The following is a 23,012-nucleotide window of genomic DNA, read 5'->3' as shown; positions in this document are numbered from 1 at the left end:
TGAAGCTTCCTCTACAATTCGCGTCTTCCTTGGTGCAACCCCAAACTAGTGCAAGCATTTAGCCTCTTAGGCCTCAAAACTACTCATGGTCAGTCTTGTAATTGGAAGACCTTTTGTCGGCAGACCAATAATTATCGCCACATCATCCAATGTCATAGCACACTCACCAACCAAAAAATGAAATGTGTGAGTCTCAGGCTGTTATCTCTCGATTAGAACATTAATCATTGTTGACTGACATTGGATGACTCCAATTTAAAAAACGTGATGAAAACCAGTCTCCTGTAAATACCCCTCAATAATTTGATTGTATGGATCCGTCGGTATTAAATGGTCACATATCAACTTCCATAAACCCTACAATATCACATTTCCATTATAACTACCAATATAATATAATTAAATTAACAATAATATAATTATGCTCACATTTCCATTATAACTATATAATTAAATTAACAATAATGTAATTATATTTTAAACATACATATTAAATACATACTAAATCTGTTATACAAAAATTCTACATTCATATTTATTAGCTTATAACAAAAAATAATTAACCTTAAATAAATCTAACATATAAATTTAATTATTGTTTTTAGATACATTAAAAATATACTTTCTAACGCCTAAAATCTATTTATTTTATAATAACAACTATTATTCATTTTCTATTTATATAACAAGAATAACTTTAGTAATCACAACTTATTTATAAAATTCATATATGTATTTTTTACAACAGCACAAACCTCTAAAATCTATTTATTTTACAATAATAATTATTATTCATTTCTTATTTATATAACCAGAATAATTTCATTAATAATAAATTATTTATAAAATTGATATATATTTTTTATTTATATAACCTCTAACATTATTATTATTATTATTATTATTATTATTATTATTATTATTATTATATATATAGAAACCAACGTTATTAATAATAATCATAAACAATATATTAAATTTATATTTTAAATTTAGTGTTTACTAATTTATTGTCTAAATTATAGTAAATTATATTAAATTTTTAACAATCATAAATAATTTATTAAATTAATATTTTTTTACTTAACTTAAATTAAACTACCCTAAATTCATACTTCTACTCTACCTCTAGTATAATACAATTAAAAAAACATATTAATTAAAATTTCATTCCAACACATAATAATAATAATAATAATAATAATAATAATAATAATAATAATAATAATAATAATAAGTTGTTAATTCTAAATTAAATATCTAAACACTACATTTATAATAACATTTAGCTCAATAATTATTCACAGATTTTATAAATTAATTCTATTTTATTCACTATTTCTAACACTTAATAATAATAATAATATCATACATACATATCTAATCTCTAATTAGTACTACTATAACATTTCTATTAAAATCTAATATTATCACTATTATTTTTATTAAATCAAAATATTAAATAATAAAAACTTATATAATTTGGATATCCAAAATAATTAACTATGTGAAATTTTGGGTGACTCACTTTTTTTATTTTTGGTCTTTTTGATATTATTTTTAAATTTTTTTATACTCCTTTGTTGTGGTCCAACAATGACTGAAAATAAAGATAGTAGTGGGATTGAGGAGCAAGCCATTCGAGAGAGTATATGAGAGTGAAAATGATGGATGCTGCGAGGGGATGACATTCGAAGGTATATAGAAAGCACCGAAACCAACTTGGGAACCCGCTGCATGCGCGCCACGTAAACGTCAGTATGCAAATCGGACGGTCCAATTTGTATACCGTCCGATTACTGTATCGGACCGTCCGATTATACTCTCCCCATCGAACTGTCTGATTTTCTTGGCGCAGCCATTTCAACCCAGTGAAACATCATCCTAGACCTCCATAATCATGCCATACACCAACACTCACTCCATATCAAAATTAAAAAACTCAAATAATACCTTGTCTTAACGATAGAAAATTGATATAATTAATTAGTTAATTACTAGTTGCAAAACTTATAAAGAAGGGTCCGATCCCTCAGTCATGCTTAAAGTAAATCTGTCTTCTCGTCTAAGGTTCAAGTAATCGAATCTATATACATCATGTGTGTTTTGCACTTTGCTTGTATTTTGGTATGTGGTGGCTATTTACTATTTAGCCATTCAAATGTTATCCTATTGTTCCCATTTGAGCAGCGACTACTAAGGGGAATCAGTGGAGGCATGACAAGGCCATTCAAGAAATGCTCTAATTTCTTCTTCTTCTTATTATTAGGCGATTGCCAATTGGTTATATTGTATACGATTAAGATGTATCAGAGTAAGTCCAATAATGAGTATTGAGTATTGACTAATAGAAATGACATCAACTCAATTATTATATGCTCATTCATAAATAATTATAAATCTAATCAATTATATAAATTAATACATTTAAAAACAAAAGTATTTGAAATATATATTATTAACTTTAATTCTTGTGTATACCTTTTATTAATAAATACTATTTTAATACCAATATTTTTTTAAACACACGTTTTCTTTGTTTTATTAATTAAAAATAATTTAAATGCACAATTAATTAGTAACGATCATATATACGAATATAAAAAATATTTAATGTATAAATAATACTTTTTTATTAACTTTAAATAAAATAATGAGAGAGACTATCTATTACGTACTATATTTTATTTTTTTATCTAATATCACATCGTCCTATCACTACAACAATATAGATTATTTTTTAGGGTTATAATGTGTAAAAGAAAATTAAAATTTGTCAAAAAAACAAATTTTGACACTATTTTAACTATGAAAATATGTTAATAAAAATTTTGTCAAAAATAGTATTTTTAACATATAAGTGATTGTCAAAAAAATTTAAATCTTATTTTGATAAATATTGGCTGTCAAAAATAATTTATTAGAAAATTTTGAGAACATATTTCTGTGATACTTATTAATTGTCAAAAATATTATTTATTTTGACACTTATTAACTATAAAATATTCTCAACAAAAAATTTTAACAAAGAATGAGATGAGATCTTGAAACTAAAGAATAAATTGAGATTTTGAAAATAAAGAATGAGTAGTATAATCTTAAACTGAGAGCAGTGTGATGTCAAAATTAACAGAGGCAAAGAAAAAGAAAAATAGTGGAGTAAATTGAAAACAAATGAATGTCAAAATTGAGGAGTAATTTTCTACGGTCAAATTATTCATCAAGAAAACATAGAAAATTTGACATTTATGATATTTATCAAAAATATATATTAATTTTGACATTTAATTATGATGTTAAAAAATAAAGTGTCAAAATAACTCTATTTTCTTATAGTGTATCATATTAATATTTTTGAGCTATCCTTAATTAATATAATACTTTCAACTATGTTACAGGAAGGAGTTTGGAAGAAATATTAGAAAAGAATCAAAAATATTTACACATAAAAATAAGATTAAAATAAAATTTTAAAAAAAGTGAAACTAAAATTTATATATAATTTATATATAAAAATTAAAATTGAAGGTGATCATTTCTCTTCTTTTTTATTATGCGGCTCCGCCACTCTCTATATATATATTACAAACTAATCTCTAAATGAGTCATTCAATATAATATAAAGTTATATTAAAATATAAAATATATATTAAAAATAAATTAAATAATATATATTTATAATGACTAATTTTTATGTACACGTAATATTTTTATGGTTAAAAATCTAAAACTTTTATCTTTCTATATATCTATTTATATATTTTTTTTAAAAAGGTTTACAGCATTCTGCTCTAACTAATTATTTAATTTTATTCATTCACCACACATGACAATAACAATTTTTTCCCTTGTTGACTCAATAGGTCACTTGTAGAACATGCACCTAAAGCATTCAATGTTCTAATTATATATTATTATTGACAAAACCATTATTTGATTTTAAGGCAATTTTTTTTCTTTGTAACGAACTGGTATTAACGGTGCTTCTTATTTAAATTTATTTGAAGTTTATGAAAATATAAAGTTTTATATCAACTATGGTGAAAACTCACATGTCGTTATTTTTATGTGAAGTTGATATTTAAAAATTGTTAAATAATTTGATAAATTTGATTAAATTATCATTTAATAATTTTTTAATTATTAACTACGGATGAAGACATATTGCATGAGAGTCTTATCATAAACTAATCATTAATGTATATTTCTTTTATTAGTTTAGAGTTTATTAATTAAAGCCAATTTTTTATATTTAGTATTGGATGGTATACATATACGATCCTCATAGTTGGTCATATAATTTTGGAATAAATAATGAAATGGATAAAATAATATTAAAATATTCGAATGCTAAAAATTAAAAATAAGTCTAACAATAGGTAAAGAACAGCATTTAACATTAATTAGTACAACTTTTAAATGTGGGTGTGATAATACATTTTATTTTTGTACATCGTTTTTTAATAACTAAAGAATGTCTAGTAATTTTAAAATAAAATTAACTATAAAAGATATGACAGTAACTATATAAAAAATGTGATAAACTGATAATATAGCCCCCGAAAGAATTTGTAAAAATCAACAATAATTTTGAAATGCGAAAATTATTTTCAACTTGCATTGCAAATTGCAATTTTGAATAACCCATGTTGATTATTTAATTTGAATGATATAATTATATTATGAAAAAGTCTAGGGGTCAGTAATTTTTTTAAATTCTGGCTAGCATGTAACTAGCAAAGAAAAGTGAACCATTGGATAAAATCTCACACCAATCTCACACTATTAAAATCATCATTGATGACTATTTAATGGCTACAAATACTAAAAGTTGCTGGCTCTAGCACTCCTCTTATATATGAAAAGTGAGGGGGTGATAAATGGCAGACAAGGAGACAAAATTTTGGCAGAGTTAGTTGTAATTATACGTGACATATACCAGTTGCCACACTTCTATCATGTTTGTTCCTTGTATTATATATCATCATATCATGGTTTTATAGTGTACTGATTTTCGGAAACATGACTAATGCTTCCACTCTAAGTCTCTAATATTGTTTCTTGTTCTAAATATTGCTTCAATCGAAGATGCCTCCCTCCCTGCACCGCCGTGTATTGCTGTATTATACATTTATTCTATTATAATATGACAATTCTTCTTGTTAAATAGTTATATTCATTTTTTCAATTGGTCAATGAAATCATCAGATAGATGTATCATGCATGTATGTACCCCAAAGAAAAGATGCAAGTAGTCATCATACTATCATATTCATATACCCCCCGATCAACCATGCCCCCATTGATGCATGTGGTATGCGTGGATTTTCTATTTTCTTGGTGTGAAATATGTGACATTGATGATAATATTTCGTGCATAGTTTTTTTTTTTAATTATTTTTCAAATATTTTTTGGAAATTAGATATTAAATTACTCTTTTTTATATGTTATTTCATAACTGTGAAGAGCGGCGGGAAAAAGAAAGCGAAAGTGTGAAGAGGGGAGAATAAACAAAAAGAGAGATTCGTACTTGCAGCTACAAGTGAGAGTTTTTTGTGGGATAAATGGCAAGTTAATCAAATTAGTTAGTACCCAATAGGGTTAAGTACTGAAATCGTATCTAAAGTTTGGGGGTGAAAATTAAAATCGTTTTTAATTTTTTTTTTGTTATTAAAATCATTCTTAACATTACAAAACGTTATAAAATCGTCATTTTTCACTTTAATTTTATTTTTTTTATCATATTATCCTTCATTATTAATAAAAATAATTAAAAATAATATTAAAAAAATTAAAACAAACTCTCCCCCTCCTCTCCCGTAACTCCCTCATTCCCTCACTCCCTCACCCCACTCCTTCACTCACCCTCCCGTAACTCCCTCACCCCCCACCCCCACCCCCACCCCTCACCCCTCACCCCCTCACTCACCGAATCTCCTTCCACCTCTTCCCTCTCCCTTTTCTCACCACCATCACCACTGCCACCATAGTCATTCATTACTCATAAATCAATAAAAAAATCAGAGGCAGAAGAAGCATAACAATTTCAATAATCATATCAATTTCAATAAACAATAATTCAATAATCATCAACTACAATTTTCATTTTCAGATCCAAAAGTTCAATAATCATCAAGTTACAATTTCAGAAGCAGAAGTTCAAGCAGAGCAGAGAAAGAAACAGAGGCAGTCACAGAAGAAGCAAAGGCAGTCACCGTAACCCACCCCCCAAACTCCCTCACCGTAACTCCCATCCCTCACCCCCTCACCTCCTTCTTCATCACCACTAACCCAGTAACCCCCAATTTCCTTCTTCATCACGAAAATAAATAAAAAATTCAGCAACAACATCAATCACAAAATTATTAACAATCCATCATCAATTATGTATATGTTCTTCAAAAATTAAAAAAAGAAAAAAGAAAAATAGGAAGAACGAAGGGGCGGCAGCGGGTCGGACGCAGGGGCGGCGGCGGGTGCACCTCTGAGGCAGCCCAAACGACAGCATGAGTGGATGGGGGTTACGGTGAGGGAGTGAGGGGGTGATGGAGTGCGGTGAGGGGGTGGGAGTCACGGTGAGGGGGTGAGGGGGTGAGGAGGTGAGGGAGTGGGGTGAGGGGGAGTGGGAACTGATGATGATGGAATTGGGGGTGGGTTTGGGGTGGAGGGAGAGACGAAGAGATGCTGGGTGTGGGTGGGGTGGGGTTTTATTTTTTTTAATATTATTTTTATTAATAGTTAAGGGTAATTTGGTCCAAAAAAATAGAAAATGACGATTTTATAACGTTTTGTAACGTTGAGGATGATTTTAATAACAAAAAAAGGTCGGAGACAATTTTGATTTTCACTCCAGACCTTAGGGACGATTTCAGTACTTAACCCTACCCAATACTATATAGGAAAAATTTTAAGTATATCGAGAACATCGGTGTTCCAGTTGTTTTAACTGTTGATTTCAATTAATATATATTATATATCTTTTATAATTTAGATCAACGGTTAAAACAACTGGAATACTGGTATTTCCGGTATACTTAAAACTATATATATATAGTATTGGAAATAAAGAGTATGACCACAATCAAATCAATTACGTGTCAAATAATTTGTTATTGTTATTATATTAAAATGTTAATATAATAACATCTTTGATTAAATTTAGAGATTTATCATTATAATAGTGATCATAATATTGAGAAATAAATATTTTATAATTTAATCTAAATTGTTATTGATTAAAAAGAACATTAATAATCCGGAAAGATCAATATATATAATGGTCTTCATCGGATGATGATTAATAGATCTCATTTATTAAATTATATATGGATGGTGCATATAGAGATATGACCATTGAACTGACTCACTCTGAGAATTTCTAATGATTATAATTACCGCATATTTGTCAATAGGATATTCTTAAGATGAACATGATAATAGAGTTTTCTTTGACCTGCGATTCTCATAGTAATTAACAATGTATTTATTATACTTTGATTCTGGACACCTAATACCCTAGAGTGCTAGTTGCATGGATATTGGGTATAATTTAAATACTTGTAGAATTAATAATTAGTTCATAAGGAATCCGTCAACTCTTGGTAAAGAGTTTGAGCTCTATAATTATAATGACTGAGATGAATAAAATCTTGGCAAGGGTATTGAATGAATGAAAAAATGAGTTTTTTAAGTCATTCACAGTTCATTATAATAATGGTAACAAATTAGAGTTTGACAATTAAACCATACTCTAAGGGTTAACCAAGAACTGTAAAGATAGAAGGAATTATACTTTGTTCTTCTAAGATTTTTTGTAAAAATATATTACTTTATACTATCGGGTCGTTGAGAAGTGTTGCTAGACATCAACCTTAATTAGTAAATTTAATATGACTAATTTACTACTCGCTTAGTGTTGAATCTATGGGATTACACACTAACACGGGTGTTTTAACTTTTGTTATAATTTACTTAATTATTATTTTGATTTGATCAAATAAATAATTATATTAATTTAAATTAAAATATTATTATATTCTTTACTAGCACCAAAAATATAATAATAATAATATAATAATTGAAAATATTAAATAAGATTTAAAAATAATTAGTTATTCTATTTTTAAATTTAAATTATAAATTTGGATGAGATCCTAATTAATTCTGTTTCAAATTGAATTATAATATAATTCATAAATTATGATATAATATGCCACATTAATTTTATTATTAAGTGCAAAAATTTATTTTTATATAATAGAATAGATATGATTGGGCATTAATTAATGTTTAGAAGCTCGTGGAAGCTGCTGACGCACAGATATGGAAAAGCGCCAAAATGTGACAGGTACATTCGGAAAAGGACAGAAAAAGGAAATACATTTTTTAAGGAAAGCATGGCAAATGGTACAACCACACAAACACACTGTCTCAATCTCAGCAACTACCATGTCCAGCTGTTGTTTCAGCTTCACTGCTTCCCGCAACCGCTGCTACCGCAACTCCTTCTCCTCCGCCGGCCTCAAATCCACAACCACCGACCTCGGCCACGGAACACTCATGCACTGCTGGGTCCCCAAATCCCACAACCAATCAAAGCCTTCCCTTCTTCTCATCCATGGCTTCGGAGCCAACGCAATGTGGCAGTGGAATCACTTCCTCCCTTCTCTCACTCCCCGATTCAACGTCTACGTCCCGGACCTCCTCTTCTTTGGCGACTCCTTCACCACCCGCCCCGAAAGATCCGAGTCCTTCCAGGCTCGCTGCCTCATGGGCCTCATGGAGGCCCACGGGGTCAGCAAGATGAGTGCCGCCGGGTTAAGCTACGGCGGCTTCGTGCTGTACAGCATGGCGGCTCAGTTCCCGGAGAGGATCGAGAAGGTGGTTCTGTGTTGTGCTGGTGTTTGCGTTGAAGAGAAGGACGTTGATGGCGGGATCTCCAAGTTGAAGAGCGTTGACGAGGCTGTGTCTCTTCTGATTCCTCAGAACCCTCAGAAGATGAAGGAGCTCGTCAGGCTTACCTTCGTTAAGCCTATCAAGCTCCTTCCCTCATGTTTCCTCAATGATTTCATTCGTGTGAGTCATGCTTTTCTTGCTTTCTTTCATATTAATTCTAAATTTTTAGAAACTTGTCTTCTTCTCTTCATTCACTTGGTGTGTTTCCTGTATATCCATAAAAAGCGGAAGCTCTGTTTTCTCTCTGTTTTTCTTTCCTCATCAATAAATGAGAAAGATTTATCTAGGTTTTTCTCTCATTACTAAATGATGTTACAGTTAGTTGATTCTTGAAGATGTTAAGCATTGATGATTTGAAACTTGAATGAACTAGTTATGCTAGTATTCCTTCCAACCACGACATTGATCTGTAGGTTACACTTGCGTTATAGACTTAATAGTTTTATGGTCTCGGTAAGTCTCAATACATAAAGCATGAGTTTGCCCTTTGCGAATTTGCAACAGGAACTTGTTTGTTGCTGAAACTGGTTTTACTGGCAGGTGATGTGTTCCAACCGCATCCAGAGGAAAGAACTACTCGAAGCATTAATTAAGGGTAGAAAACTCTCTGATCTTCCTAAGATATCCCAGGTTTGTTTCACTTCTTCTTCTAAGCTTTGTATTAGAGCATTGGTATTTGCACACAATAAAAGTGAGGAACATATCAAAATAAAAGAAAGAATGATAAATGAAGTGTGAATAATGAACAAGTACTTGATATATAAAATAAGTTAGCTTTGTATATATTTAATGTTATGAGTTAGTTTCACCGTGTCTTTTGGCATTTTAGCAGTACAGATTCTCAAAATGCATAAGTTTCTAATGTTACAGCCTACACTAATAATATGGGGAGAGCAGGACCAATTATTCCCTCTGGAGTTAGCACACAGACTGAAAAGGTAACTTCATGTAGTTTTATTTGGACTTTTTTTGCCCCCAAATATCTCTACAATTTTGGCCAGCAAATGGGAAAAGGTTCTAACTTTCGCCACCCTAAAGCAACACCTTGGCGTTGTTAATTTATATCCAATAGATTTTGGTAAAGAGTCAGGCATGAAGGATTATATATCTCCATCAAGATCTGTACTGCATGGGAACATTATTTTGTTACGTGCAATTAACTTGGTTTAAATTTTGAATTTGATTCCTTCATTTATTCTGGTGTAGTCACGTGGGAGAGAATGCAGAACTAGTGGTAATCAAGAATGCAGGGCATGCACTGAATGTAGAGAAGCCCAAGGAAATGGCCAAGAATATAAATTCATTCCTCATTAATCCTACTGCCCTGTCTAAACAAGAAAACCAAAGCAATGGTTCCAAGGTGGATTAGAAATTCTCTTCGGCATTATGGATATCACTCTCAGAATTGTTTATGTATTTGCCCTGTATATTCTTTTCAACTTGTGCTTGGTGTCTACTATGCTATGCACGCACTAGATTTTATGTCAAAGAAATACAAATCTTCTTGTAATGGGGATAGTAGTGACTAGTGAGTGGTCACATAGATCGTGTACTTTTCATACTACTGCTGTATATATGCAGGTAATGCAGCCTGGCCTGCGGTGGAAGAGAATAGAATGAAATATAGAATGTATACCATTTTTTATTTTTATTCACATGAATAAATTAAATCTAGAATGTTGCTAACTATAGTTAAGGACTTAAGGATACTTATCCAAGAGATTACAAATAAAAAAGTTTGAATTACAAATATAAGTTAACTATAAATTTTTTTTGTATTGAAATATATTAAAAAGAATTAAAATTTTTCACTTTCATTTCAACCAATATCCTTAATACACATTTTAGTATTTTTTCCTTTTCTTTTTTTACTAATTTTCTTATTCAATGAAAATAATAGTATTATCCGAATACCAATCACTCTAGTCATACAAAGCATGCATCGGCTTAATTTTAAATGTTTTCTTATCTAGCTTCTTAAGTATATATATTTAATTTCCCAAGAAGTGAAAATAGTTCAATTCCAATCCCTCAATTATATAGAACTACAAAAAATGTAGAAATATGGATACACAGTACAATACAACCTTTATTCCTTACGTTTAAACATACTACTTTTGTAACACAATGCAACTTTTAGGCACATTAATTAAAGTAAGTTTGAAAATGACTTGCTGCTATGCATAACTACAAACGAGCTAGCAGCTAGCTAATATTCAATATCCAGCTGCATGGTGAATCGCGGCTCAAAATAAACTCGAGGCAATACCAGCCAAGATGTAACTCCAAACATACCCGCTAGCTGCTAATCAAAATTCACACAACGATTAATTAGTGAAACGGTTAGAATAAAAGTTTAAGGTAATTATTCACATGAAAGTGTCTCATAGTAGGTGAAGATGATAGTTAATATATTAACACATATTGTGTTAAGCAATCTAATTAAACATATTAAATTATGTGACAGTTTTTAGGCTAATTTTTTTGGTTATGGAGGAGGGGCAGGTGTTGTGCTGGGTTATGGAATGAGGGGGTGCTACACCGAAATGTGGGACAGCTTTTGGCTCAGCTTTGGTAGGAAGAAATCGAACCTCCGAGTTATTTGTTTTGAAAATTTTGTAAGTAAATCGGAGGGTCCGTTTTGTGTGTAGTATACGAAATTCACCTAGAATAAATTGGACCGTGCGATATGTTCTCACCAAAACGGATGGTCCGTTTTTTTTTGTTGGTTTTTTTTTGTTTTATTTGGTTATACTAGTCCTTAGGTCCGATTTGTGCTTATGAGAATTTTTTTTTTAATTTACAGGAAATCGGAGGGTCCGAGTTTCCATCAGCAACTCGCAGGGTCCGATTACTGTGTCCCTGACACCACAGCTCGGTAAAGCTCCCCTCCTCTCCATATCCGCGTCCTACACTAAAGTTGCCTCCATAATAAAATTAATTTGCGCAGTTTTTATCTATTTTTATATAAGACATTTTCATATATTACTCACCAAAGTTTAAACTAGAGTTTTATTTTTGTTACAAAGATAAACTGTAAAAGCACCGTGCATACTTTAGCATCCGATTCGTCCCTTTATGCATATAAGGCTCCCTTTATAGTTTACAGGAATAATCATCATGAAACACAAAGAAGGGTAAAGAAACACCAAGAATAACTAACATACATAGAAGGATCATTTAGCTTTATTTTCTGGGAAAAATGGAAATTCAGTGCTACCAAAAAAAGGGAAGAAGAAAGAAATGAAAAACTTACGTGCAGACATTGTTGGAGAGGAAAAAGAGTCCCAGAGATAGTCCTGGAGCTGGTTCTGGTTGAAACCATTATTAGAGCAATCCAAACTAGTGTTATATCCACCTTTACAGACACAAACAAATGCATCTCCGGGAGTAGCATAGCCGCAGATTCCACCGCTATACTCGCACGTGTTACACTTACTGGTGACATAGTTACTCTGGAGAGCACCATAAGAGAACTTCAAGTTGACACCATAAACCCAGTGAGTAGGGTCCGTAGGGGTATCCCCAAGCGACACCACGGAAGCATAACCACCGCACTTCATGGCTTGTAGGTCCAACTCACCCTTACCATCAAGGTTAGCCGGCGAGTAGACACAGCAAGTGTTGGCGGGAGGGAAGAGAGGCATGCCGAGTGAAACCACGGAGGGACAGGTGTAAATGGATGCGCAAAGGTAGTCTAGGGAAGGGTCGCAGATGGGAGTGGCTTTGATTGGGGGCTGGCAAGAGAGGAGGATGAAGGTGGTGGAGGTGATTTGGAAGGGTGTGGCCCAGTCAAGGCCGAAGTTGGTTGGTGAGGTGTGCATGGAGGTGCATGTGGACATGGTTGGTGGGGTTAGGGTGAGTGTGGAAGTAGGGTATGAGATGGAGGTTATTGGGTATGAGGCTGTGTGGGTTTTGAGGGTGAGTTGGTCGGAGGTGCCGTTTGAAGTGCATGAGATGTAAGGGGTGAAGAGAGGGGAGCCGCAACCGGGGCCGGTACCGAATGGATATTTGAGCTGTGTGGAGCCGCATGTGTCCCGGCATGTTGTGGTGCCGCCGACTGTGGAAGAGATGAAGACAAGGAAGAGGAGGATTGAAGGATGTGCTGATGCCATTGCCTTTTGCTTTGCTTCCATCATCTTTTTCTTTTCCTCTCTTTTTACTAGTGTGCTGCTACATACACTCCATGCCTTCACTAGCTACTTGTTATCCTAACTCCTAAGAATCTATTTCTCCCAAAAAAAAGGGGATTTTTTATTTTAATAAATAAATTAATTATAATAATTATTAAAATAAATAATTTAAAAAATATTTACCAAAATAAATACCCCTCTCTTATCTCGTTTACGTGTAAATGAGATAAGACGAACGCGACACATATATATCTCGTTTACACATAAATTTAAAAAAAATTGAAAATAATAAAAAACATTAATAATATCGATAATCCAAACTTTTAGCATATAATTAGTATATAAAAAAGGTTAGTAGAAGAGATTAAGATGGATATAAAAAAAACATAAAAAAATTTAGATTAAATTAAGATCAAATTGGATTGATTTAATTTTGAAAAATAAAAAATTCGTAAGTGTTCAAGAAAAAGTTCCATGATGAGAATAAATATGATAATTGTGCCCACTTCTAAAAATTGATACAATAAATAAATACGATAATTGTGCCCACTTCTAAAAATTGATACGATAAATAAAATACAAAAAGATTCTCCAATTGTTAGGAGAGGTTGACGAGGACGTGAGAGATAACCGTTTCAATTCTCTTCCCATTGTGCTGTTAACCTCTTCTAACAATTGAAATGGATTTCTATGAAGAAAGCTTTTCACACCAAGTAAAATCGAGGAAGAAAATCAAATTTATATAAGTTCAGAAGAAAATCGAATGACTCAATAACTAACACTTAAATATCTGCCTTATCACTTAGCAGCTACGTTACACTTTCTTGATTTTTCTTGAGCTCATCTTGAGCTTGTTTTACAATACTACCCTTAACACCCTTGCAAACTCGAGTGAGGCCTCTGAATCACTCGAAGTTTGTCCTTGAACCTCTGAAAAGCTTCTCTAGAATAATTTGAACATCAAGTTAAAAATGCTTGGTATGATTATGCAGCACTGGATTTGCTGTGAGTAACACGGTGCTGAAGTTATCACAGAAAATAGTGGGGACTGTTTTAAGAGGAATCATCAGTAAGTAAATTTGTTAACCAGGCCAACTCCCCTTCACAGGTAGCTAGACTCCTGAATTCTATCTCCGTTGAGCTTCTACTGATCGTGGTCTGTTTCCTGCAACACTAAGTAATCAAATTAGGCTCTAAGAAAATACAATAACCTGTTACAGACCTTCGATCCTCCAAGTCTGCTGTCCATAAGCAAACTCATAAAGCCTATAATGTGTGTTTGGATGAATTAAAATTCCATGCTCTTTTGTGCCTTGCAGATACTTTAACAGCCTCTTTACTGCCTTTCGGTGAGCAAGCAAAGGACATTACATAAATTGACTTATCTTACTTACTGCAAAAGATATGTCTGGCCATGTGATACACAAGTATTGCAATGTTCCTACCACACTTCTCTATAGTTTCGCGTCATCAAACTTCTTAGAACCACTGGACAACAATTATAAGAATGAAACCATAGGTGTAGGCATTGGGCTTGCTTCTCCATGCCTATTTTAGATAACAAATCAATTATATACTTGGTCTGTGATAGATGAAGTTGACCTTAAGTAGTCTTTTGAACCTCTATTCCCAAAAAATAACTTAGCTCCCCTAGATTTTTTAGAGAGAAAACTTTATCTAATTGCTGTATCATGTTAGCTATGTTTCTATTATGGCTACCAGTGATAATGATGTCTTCTACATAACATAAAATGTACATCACTAAATCTGGTTTATGTCTATCTGACTTAGAGCTGCAGAAATCAAATGAGTTTAGTGTTGTACTTAATTTATCAAACTATTCCCTAAGTGCTTGTTTTAAATCATATAGAGATTTATTTAATTTACACATATGAACCAGAGTTTGTTTCAAAACCAATTGGTTGACGAATATAGATAGTTTGATGAATATTACCATTTAAAAATACATTATTAAAATCAAATTGACGAATTGTCCAGTTGTGTGATAAAGCAATGCATATAATAAGTCTCAATTGTTGGTCTAATCACCGGATTAAATACTTGTTCAAAATCAAAGCCTTCAGATTGGTGAAAGCCTTGGGCAACCAATTTGACTTTGTACTTCTAAACAGTACCATCCGGCTGTCTTTTAATAGCAAAATCCACTTACACCCAATGATTTTGGCATAGGGTGATGTTGGAACTAAGGTCCAAGTTTTGGTTCTCATCAAGGCATTAAATTCCTCATTCATAGCATTGTGCCAATGCGAAAATTTTAAAGCAACAACTGCAGATTTTGGGGTTGATCAAAATAGTTATTAGTTAAAATAGTTGCTGCTGTTAAAACTTTTGGTCTTGATAAGTCGATTTTGGACCTTATTAACATAGGATGAGAATTTTGCATATTAGAAGAAGTGATGGAGGTATGAGTATGATTATGTCGAGCAGGGACGGATCCAGAAATGATATTATGGGGGGGTCAATAACACATATAATATTAAAAATTATGTAAAAAAATTATATAATATAAGATGTATTATAAAAATATACGGATAGAGAATATATTTTAAAGTAAAAAAATATGTGTATACTTTTTACTAATGAAGTGGTCGATTCTTCGTATCATAAAATTCACCGATAATAGAATTTGTGTCAAAATTTTCAACAATTTTCTTTTCAATATAATTAAAAGATAATTAGCAAGAAATTCATCTTTTATTTTGTTTCTAAGTTATTTTTCACAATATTCATAGTTGAAAAAGATCTCTTAATTATAGCAGTTGAAACAGAGAGAATTAATACCAAATGAATAAAAAAAAGGCCACAAAAAGAAAAAAATTCACTTTATGAAATTTAAAATTTTTTATTTAATTAAAAAATATTAGTAATAATATATTTTTCAGATTTTTTTAATATTATTACTTATTCTTTAGATATTAAAAATTATTAATATTTAAATTAGACTGAACTTTTATTTATATTAGACTAAATATTAAATATTTTTTTAAAAAAATTAAATTATACATAATAATTTATTACTATTAAAAAAAGTTGGGGGGCCGAGGCCGCCACTTGCCCCCCTTATGTCCGTCCCTGATGTCGAGATTCAGTTTCCAATGATGGAAGCTAATTCTCTATACCTATATTGAGTTTCATTGAAGATAATGGGACAGTAATATAGGCAGGGTCATCAATGATTTCAGGTTGTGTTGGGAATAAATTGAATTCATGTCCATGATGCTGAAGGAGGTGACTTGTTGTAGTAGGAGGTGGTTTCACAATAGTGGCAGTTGATTTATGAAACAAGGCAAGACCTTCACTGTGATCAGTGGCGGAACTTGAAACAAAATTTTTGGAGGGGGGAGGAGATAGAAAATAATTGTCAAAATATTTTTGATATGGACCCCATTTAAGATAAGCTCGTCTAATCTCATCTCTTTACTTTGGGTGATATTGCCAAATTTAAAGCCGTTTCTCAAGATCTCGTTCCAAAAACTTAAGGTTAAAGTTATCAGATGTAACTTTTTAAACTTTTGAAGGTTATATCTCACTTTCTTCGTGATTCATTAAAGTAGAAGAACTATCTACATGTGTTGATATTGTAAAAGTTATATGTTCTCCTTCTTAAATATTAGCCTTCCTCTTAAAAAATGTATCAATTCTTTGATTTTTCATTATTATTTTATATAAAAATTTGAATAGATATCCTATAAAATATGTAAAGAAGTTAGAAGGAAAAATATTAAAATTATAATATTTATTGAATTTTTTTATCAATTTATACAAATACAATAATATTAATACTTATTGAATGTTCTATTATTTTTTATCATATAAAAAATCAAATTAAATAAATAGTAAAATATAAAATAATATTAAATTAAATTAATAAAAAATATCTAATTTTTTATATTTGAACTTAAAGATAGAGAGAGTGTTGTTTATTGAACTTATTAGATACTTTAAGTCATAGTAAAGTATTTAAGTCAATTGGACTATTTTCTATCTTTTGAAAAAGTACTACTAAGTTTTTTATAAAAAATTTGAGGGGGACCATGGCCCCCCTTTGTCTGAACTAAGCTCCACCACTGACTGTGATGATATTGAGCAGAATTAAGAGCTGAACCAGCATTATTAACTAAAAATAATTGTGTATATGAAAATTCATATTCATCAAATATCACATGCCTAGTAATATAAATTTTTCCACTTTATGACAAGTATTTATAGCCTTTGAAGTTAGGTGCATAGCCTAAAAAGATACATTTAAGAGATTTGTGTTCTAATTTATGTTCGTTATAAGGTCGAATGTATAGATAACAACTATCACCAAATATTCTAAAGCAAACCGTATCTTTTTTGTGTTTTATTTATCGTGCATCAACTTCACGCTTCTATCTTTTCATTTTAATCTATTTTACTAACTTTTTTATGTACTAATTGCATGCTAAAAGTTTAGATTATTGATATTATTAATATTTTTTATTATTTTTATTTTTTATTATTACTATTTTTTTTTTAAAATGTATGTATCTCGTTTACAGTGTAAACGAGATATACATGTATCGCATCCACCTGTCTTATCTCGTTTACCGTATAAACGAAACAAGAGAGAGATATTTTTTTCGGTAAATATTTTTTAAATTATTTATTTCGATAATTATTACATTTATTTAATTTATAAAAATAAAAATCTCCAAAAAAGTGTAGGGTGCTACCTAAAATGTAAGTCAACTTAAGTTAATTTTTTTATTTTTAAATTTAAAATTTTAGAAATTAGAATAATAAAAAATTGATTTTTTTATAATAAATCTATTTTTTAATTAATTGACTCTATTTAACAACATTTTTAGTTGATTCTTTAATGAAACACTTCAGTATAATTTTGTTTAGTTATATGCTAAAATCAACCAAAAAAAAAAATATCACCATAAGATATATAAGTTAAAATATAAAATATATATTAAAATAAAATAAAATTATATATATTTAGAAAAACATTAAAAAGTTAGTAAAATTTATTATTTTTGATAATTAATTATTAATACTTAAAAATATAAACTAAAAATATATTGTTAGATTATTAAATTAAAATAAAATTAAACTAATGACTAAAAGTATTAATAAAAAATAATAAATTTTAATTATCTTTAAATTTTTTTATATATTTATATACAAATATATGATAATTAATTATAGTATACACTTAGGATTTTTATTTTTTATAGTTTTATAACTTTTATTTTTTATATCACTTTTAATTTTATAAATAAAAAATACAGAGAAAAAGTCATTATTATAATAAATAATATTTGGTTAAATTACACAGTTGGTTCTTATATTTTCAGTAAAATTACAAATTGGTCTTTATACTTTAAAAATTTATAATCGAGCCCTTAAAGAGAATTAAAATTTGTAATTTAGTTCTTGTCGGTCAAAAAGTGTTGATTTAATAGAATATTCTCAGAATATGCTGAGAATATTCTGTTAAAATCGAAAATATGCTGAAAATATTCTGTTAAATCAAACACTTTTTAAATGACAGAAACTAAATTACAAATTTTAATTATCTTTAAAGACCCAATTATAAATTTTTAAAGTATAGGGACTAATTTGTAATTTCACTGAAAGTGTAAAACTAACGGTGTAATTTAACCATAATATTTTTATATATTCTTCATAATAAATTAAATATGATCATTAATCGGTGAAAAATAACAAATAATAAAGTATTATTATTTATTTCATGTAAAAATTCACCGACACAACCATAGGTTCATAGCTAGTATAACATTTTCTTTTCTTTCTTTTTTTAAATTTCCATATGATAAATATATCTGCTAATGCGAGAGCTTGGGAGCTTTCTTTTTTAAGATTAAAGTATAGAAATTTGAATTAAAAAAATCCGACCTGCCGGATTCGAACCAGCGACCTAAGGATTTCAGCTTGGTAATCCAACTACAGTCCTCCGCTCTACCAACTGAGCTAAGGTCGGTTGTTGGTAAGGCCATCAACTATTAAATTCTTCAATAAAAATATAATTTCATCTTTAGAGAGATAGTAAAGAAATCGACGGCGGGGAAGATGAGACAGAGAATAGGCAATAGGGTGAGAGAAGCAGGGAATGAATACTTGAATTAAAGGGAGAAAAAACTCTCGACCACCAAGTTCTTTTTCATCCAATTTGAGAGAGAATTAGAGAGAGGGGCAACGCGGGTAGTGACACTGTAACCTCATCCTCCCACCGCGCTGGCTCCATCCTCTCTCACCCCTCTCAACCTCACGCTCCTCCTCCAACGCTAACAGGTTTCTCTTCCTATCCCAATCTTTTTTTTTTTTTTTAATTTCTTGTTTTCTACAAGTGAATCTATTCCTTCCTTTGTTGTTTGTCTCACTCTCACCTACTTTTATCTTGCACTTTCCATTTGTTGCCTCCCTGTATTTCCAGTATTCCCATTTTAGTGCCACTTAGTTAGCTCTTTCATTCTGTATACATCTTATTTGTGTTTGGGACCTTTTAAAAACCGGGATTTTATTGTATTCAGAGAAGAAAACTGTATTCAAAATTCAAATATCTAATTTTCCTTTTAATTTGTGTACATTTATTCCGTTACTTCTTATTCTATGTAAAATAGGTATTTTTCTTGAGGGTTTGCTCATTGTGTTCTTAACTCTCCTTTATTTAATTCTGACTTCTGTTTATGTAGTCTCTTACTTTGCTAAGCACATTAAATTTCAATATGCAGTTTTTGCAGCTATCAGAAGTTCATCAACAAAATTCATATTGATTAGCATATTGTATTGCTGAAGATATATAGGATGGCAATGGCAATTACTACTTTTGGTAGTACATCGGCTGCACAATGGGGAATTCGTCCTCAGCTTTTATTAAGATCCAGTATGATAGCTAAGGTTGCATCATCCAGCCACAAGTGAGTTCTATAGTCAATTCTGCAAAATGGAAGTTACATGCAATGGGGAAGGGCAAAATTACTTTCATATTCATACTGTTTTCCCTATTATATCATCAATCACAATATATAACCATAACTTGGGTGTAGTTTATAATTGTTTTTGGGTTTGCTCCTTTATTTTTTGTATGTTCATCACCAGTAGGTGCATACGATTTCGGTATAGACAATTGCGGTGGAGAGTATAATTTCTGTTTGTGATTTTCCTTGCAGTTTTACAAGCAGGGTATGCTTTATGGCTGCCCCTAGTTCAAGCTTTCTTTCTCAGGATTCCTTGCGCATGATATTTAATGTGGGTTCATTTCAGCCTTTACATCACTGTAGGGGATCAAGGTTGATAGTTAGAGCAGAATCGGTAAGTTAGAGTTATTGATGCTCTTTTAAGCAACAATGGTTCCTTTTGATCTTATCTTTTTCTGATATGGTTGTACTTTATGAAAGCATTCCTTGTATTATAGAGCTCCAATAACTATTAAATATAGTAAATGAACATCTGTTATTTGTTATGTGCAGGATTTCTATTCAGTTCTTGGTGTTTCAAAAAATGCCAGTAAATCTGAAATAAAGAGTGGTATTTTCTATTTGTCCCCTTCTTTAAGTGCCTTCATGATTCTATCTCCATTGTGATAAATTTTTGTGTGTGTTTAAATGTTGTATTTTGGTTTGCTAGGTAGTTCTTGGATCATATAATGAACTATATACAAGCGACATTTTGGTATTGCAATGGGTTTTCTACTTCCATTAGGTTTTTGGCTAACTGAATGATTAGCTCTTTCTTAAAAAATTGTCTGCTTCCTTTAATCTTGTGAAGTAAAAAAAGGAAAAAGTTGCAACTAAAATACATGTGGGGCATATAAGAAAAGTTCTACAAAGGATATCAAAAGCATAAACTTATAAACTGGAAGAGAAATCTGCCAATACCTAAAGAAAGGAACTAGAATATTGGTGTCAGTCAAATATATAGATTGATTAGTGAGGTGTTTGTTGCATTGTTGACACCTTTGATTTCTCTTTTAATGGCTTTAGTCTGAAATTGATTAACCAGAATCTGGTTTTGTTAACTTGGTTGTGTATATTCTTTGCTGGTTAGTGGCTTGTTGTCACACTCATATAATTGCAATATTAAATCTCTCTCCTTTTGACATTTCAGCTTATAGGAAGCTCGCCCGGAATTATCACCCAGACGTGAACAAGTGAGTTATTTTTCATTTCATGTTTTTACTTGCCTGCTTTCTAATCTATTCCTTTCCCTTTTTCTTCCTTCTTTTCATGTGTTTTGCAAGTGAATGGGATTGTAATTTTGTTCCTACTGTCCTGCAGAGAACCTGGGGCAGAAGAGAAATTTAAGGAAATTAGCAATGCCTACGAGGTAAAATTATAGATGATTTAACTCATCTGGCTGTCTTCCATGTCCAATCACAACATATCTTCTGTAATTGAAATTCTATTGCAGGTCTTATCTGATGATGAGAAACGATCCATATATGACAGATATGGGGAGGCTGGTCTTAAGGGATCTGGAATGGGAATGGGGGTAAGTTAATTCTGATGCTAATGGGTAATTTTAACTTGTTATCATATTCTTGTTTCTCAAAGAAGGACTATCTTTTTGTCAGGATTTCAGCAATCCCTTTGATTTGTTTGAGTCATTGTTTGAGGGTATGAATCGTGGTGCCGGTTCTAGGGGTTCTTGGAATGGAGCAATAGATGGTGAAGATGAGTATTACAGTCTTGTTCTGAACTTTAAAGAAGCAGTTTTTGGTATAGAAAAAGAGATAGAGATAAGTCGATTAGAAAGCTGTGGAACTTGCAATGGTTCAGGTGCTAAACCAGGGACCACACCAACCAGATGTAGCACTTGTGGAGGTCAAGGCCGGGTTGTCTCATCAACAAGAACTCCATTAGGTATCTTCCAGCAATCTATGACCTGCTCATCTTGCAATGGGACTGGAGAAATTTCAACACCTTGCAATACATGTACTGGGGATGGTCGAGTAAGGAAAACAAAGCGGATAAGTCTGAAGGTCCCAGCAGGCGTGGATTCTGGTAGTCGTTTAAGGGTCCGTAATGAAGGGAATGCTGGAAGGCGAGGGGGTTCTCCCGGTGACCTCTTTGTTGTCATTGAGGTCATCCCAGATCCTGTCCTTAAACGAGACGACACCAACATTTTATACACCTGCAAGGTTTCTTACATTGATGCAATCTTGGGCACTACAACAAAGGTTCCTACTGTGGATGGAATGGTGGACTTGAAAATTCCGGCGGGGACACAACCAAACACAACGCTTGTTATGGCTAAAAAGGGTGTTCCCTATCTGAATAAAAACAATATGAGGGGCGACCAATTGGTTCGCGTGCAAGTCGAAATCCCCAAAAGACTGAGCAGTGATGAGAGGAAACTTATTGAGGAACTTGCTGATTTAAGCAAAGGCAAAACTGCTACTGGTAAGAGATGATAGTTTGCCAGAAGCTTTGCATTTATTTCCCTTTCATATGGATGCATCATTCCTTGATTAATACACTCACTGTGGAGAACTTAAATCGGAGGAGCAAGCATGGTTTATAGACACGGTTGGTTTTTCTGCATAAAGATGCGGAGATGGTGAAGAGCAGAGGAAATTAGAGATCTTTTTTTCTTCATGCTGCTTGTAATTTATTTTTGGGGTTGGGGAATATTGAATTAATTATATACTTTAGGTTTAATGCTGTCTTTTATAAATGTGTTGTTCTTAGACAAAATTGAATCGTTATTATATACATCTTTTTATCCAAAGGAAATATATTTTTTTCCACCCGTATTTTACTATTTTTCATGGTCATTGCGTTTTGCTTATGAACCATCTGCAGATGGCAGTATATTTGACATAACTTAGACTATTGTTTAATCCAATGGAGAATTGTTTCGTTTCTGAGTTGGAAAAAAGAATGTCCTCTTGCACGAAGGAGCATGGT

General features: G+C 31.4%; 3 protein-coding genes and 1 non-coding gene across 6 annotated transcripts; 2 read left to right on the top strand and 2 right to left on the bottom strand.

Moving 5' to 3' along the window:
- The first annotated feature begins 8,322 nt into the window (after positions 1 to 8,322).
- Positions 8,323 to 10,645, top strand: LOC112734380 (uncharacterized). 2 transcript variants are annotated; one of them, XR_011880432.1, is made up of 4 exons: positions 8,323 to 9,076; positions 9,497 to 9,586; positions 9,789 to 9,894; positions 10,163 to 10,645. XR_011880432.1 is itself a non-coding variant. In XM_025783660.3 (4 exons), the coding sequence occupies exons 1-4, from the start codon at positions 8,324 to 8,326 to the stop codon at positions 10,323 to 10,325; spliced, it is 1,074 nt and encodes a 357-aa protein (XP_025639445.1). In that variant the 5' UTR covers position 8,323; the 3' UTR covers positions 10,326 to 10,645. The 2 variants fall into 2 exon arrangements, 1 of the variants encoding a protein (XP_025639445.1); XM_025783660.3 differs by having other exon boundaries at positions 9,827 to 9,894.
- Positions 10,646 to 10,969: 324 nt separating this feature from the next.
- Positions 10,970 to 13,184, bottom strand: LOC112734379 (uncharacterized). 2 transcript variants are annotated; one of them, XM_025783658.3, is made up of 2 exons: positions 12,213 to 13,184; positions 10,970 to 11,258 (listed from the first exon to the last, which is right to left on the bottom strand). In XM_025783658.3, exons 1-2 carry the CDS (start codon positions 13,093 to 13,095, stop codon positions 11,203 to 11,205), a joined length of 939 nt encoding a protein of 312 aa, XP_025639443.1. In that variant the 5' UTR covers positions 13,096 to 13,184; the 3' UTR covers positions 10,970 to 11,202. The 2 variants fall into 2 exon arrangements, with proteins under 2 accessions (XP_025639443.1, XP_025639442.1); XM_025783657.3 differs by having other exon boundaries at positions 10,970 to 11,261; positions 12,213 to 13,173.
- A 5,809-nt stretch (positions 13,185 to 18,993) lies between these two features.
- TRNAY-GUA (transfer RNA tyrosine (anticodon GUA)) lies at positions 18,994 to 19,084 on the bottom strand. Its single transcript is given in 2 exon segments — positions 18,994 to 19,029; positions 19,048 to 19,084. It is a non-coding gene; the product is annotated as a tRNA-Tyr (tRNA).
- A 38-nt stretch (positions 19,085 to 19,122) lies between these two features.
- Positions 19,123 to 22,852, top strand: LOC112734378 (chaperone protein dnaJ A6, chloroplastic). The gene is made up of 8 exons (XM_025783656.3): positions 19,123 to 19,395; positions 19,836 to 20,021; positions 20,274 to 20,415; positions 20,574 to 20,631; positions 21,211 to 21,253; positions 21,381 to 21,429; positions 21,514 to 21,594; positions 21,677 to 22,852. The coding sequence occupies exons 2-8, from the start codon at positions 19,909 to 19,911 to the stop codon at positions 22,514 to 22,516; spliced, it is 1,326 nt and encodes a 441-aa protein (XP_025639441.1). The 5' UTR covers positions 19,123 to 19,395; positions 19,836 to 19,908; the 3' UTR covers positions 22,517 to 22,852.
- Positions 22,853 to 23,012: the final 160 nt, after the last annotated feature.

The sequence above is a fragment of the Arachis hypogaea genome, chromosome 3 (genome assembly GCF_003086295.3).
Source record: "Arachis hypogaea cultivar Tifrunner chromosome 3, arahy.Tifrunner.gnm2.J5K5, whole genome shotgun sequence".
In the NCBI taxonomy this organism is placed as follows: domain Eukaryota; kingdom Viridiplantae; phylum Streptophyta; class Magnoliopsida; order Fabales; family Fabaceae; genus Arachis; species Arachis hypogaea.
Note: the sequence above shows the minus strand (reverse complement) of the source record. Positions and strands in the feature narration are given on the sequence as shown.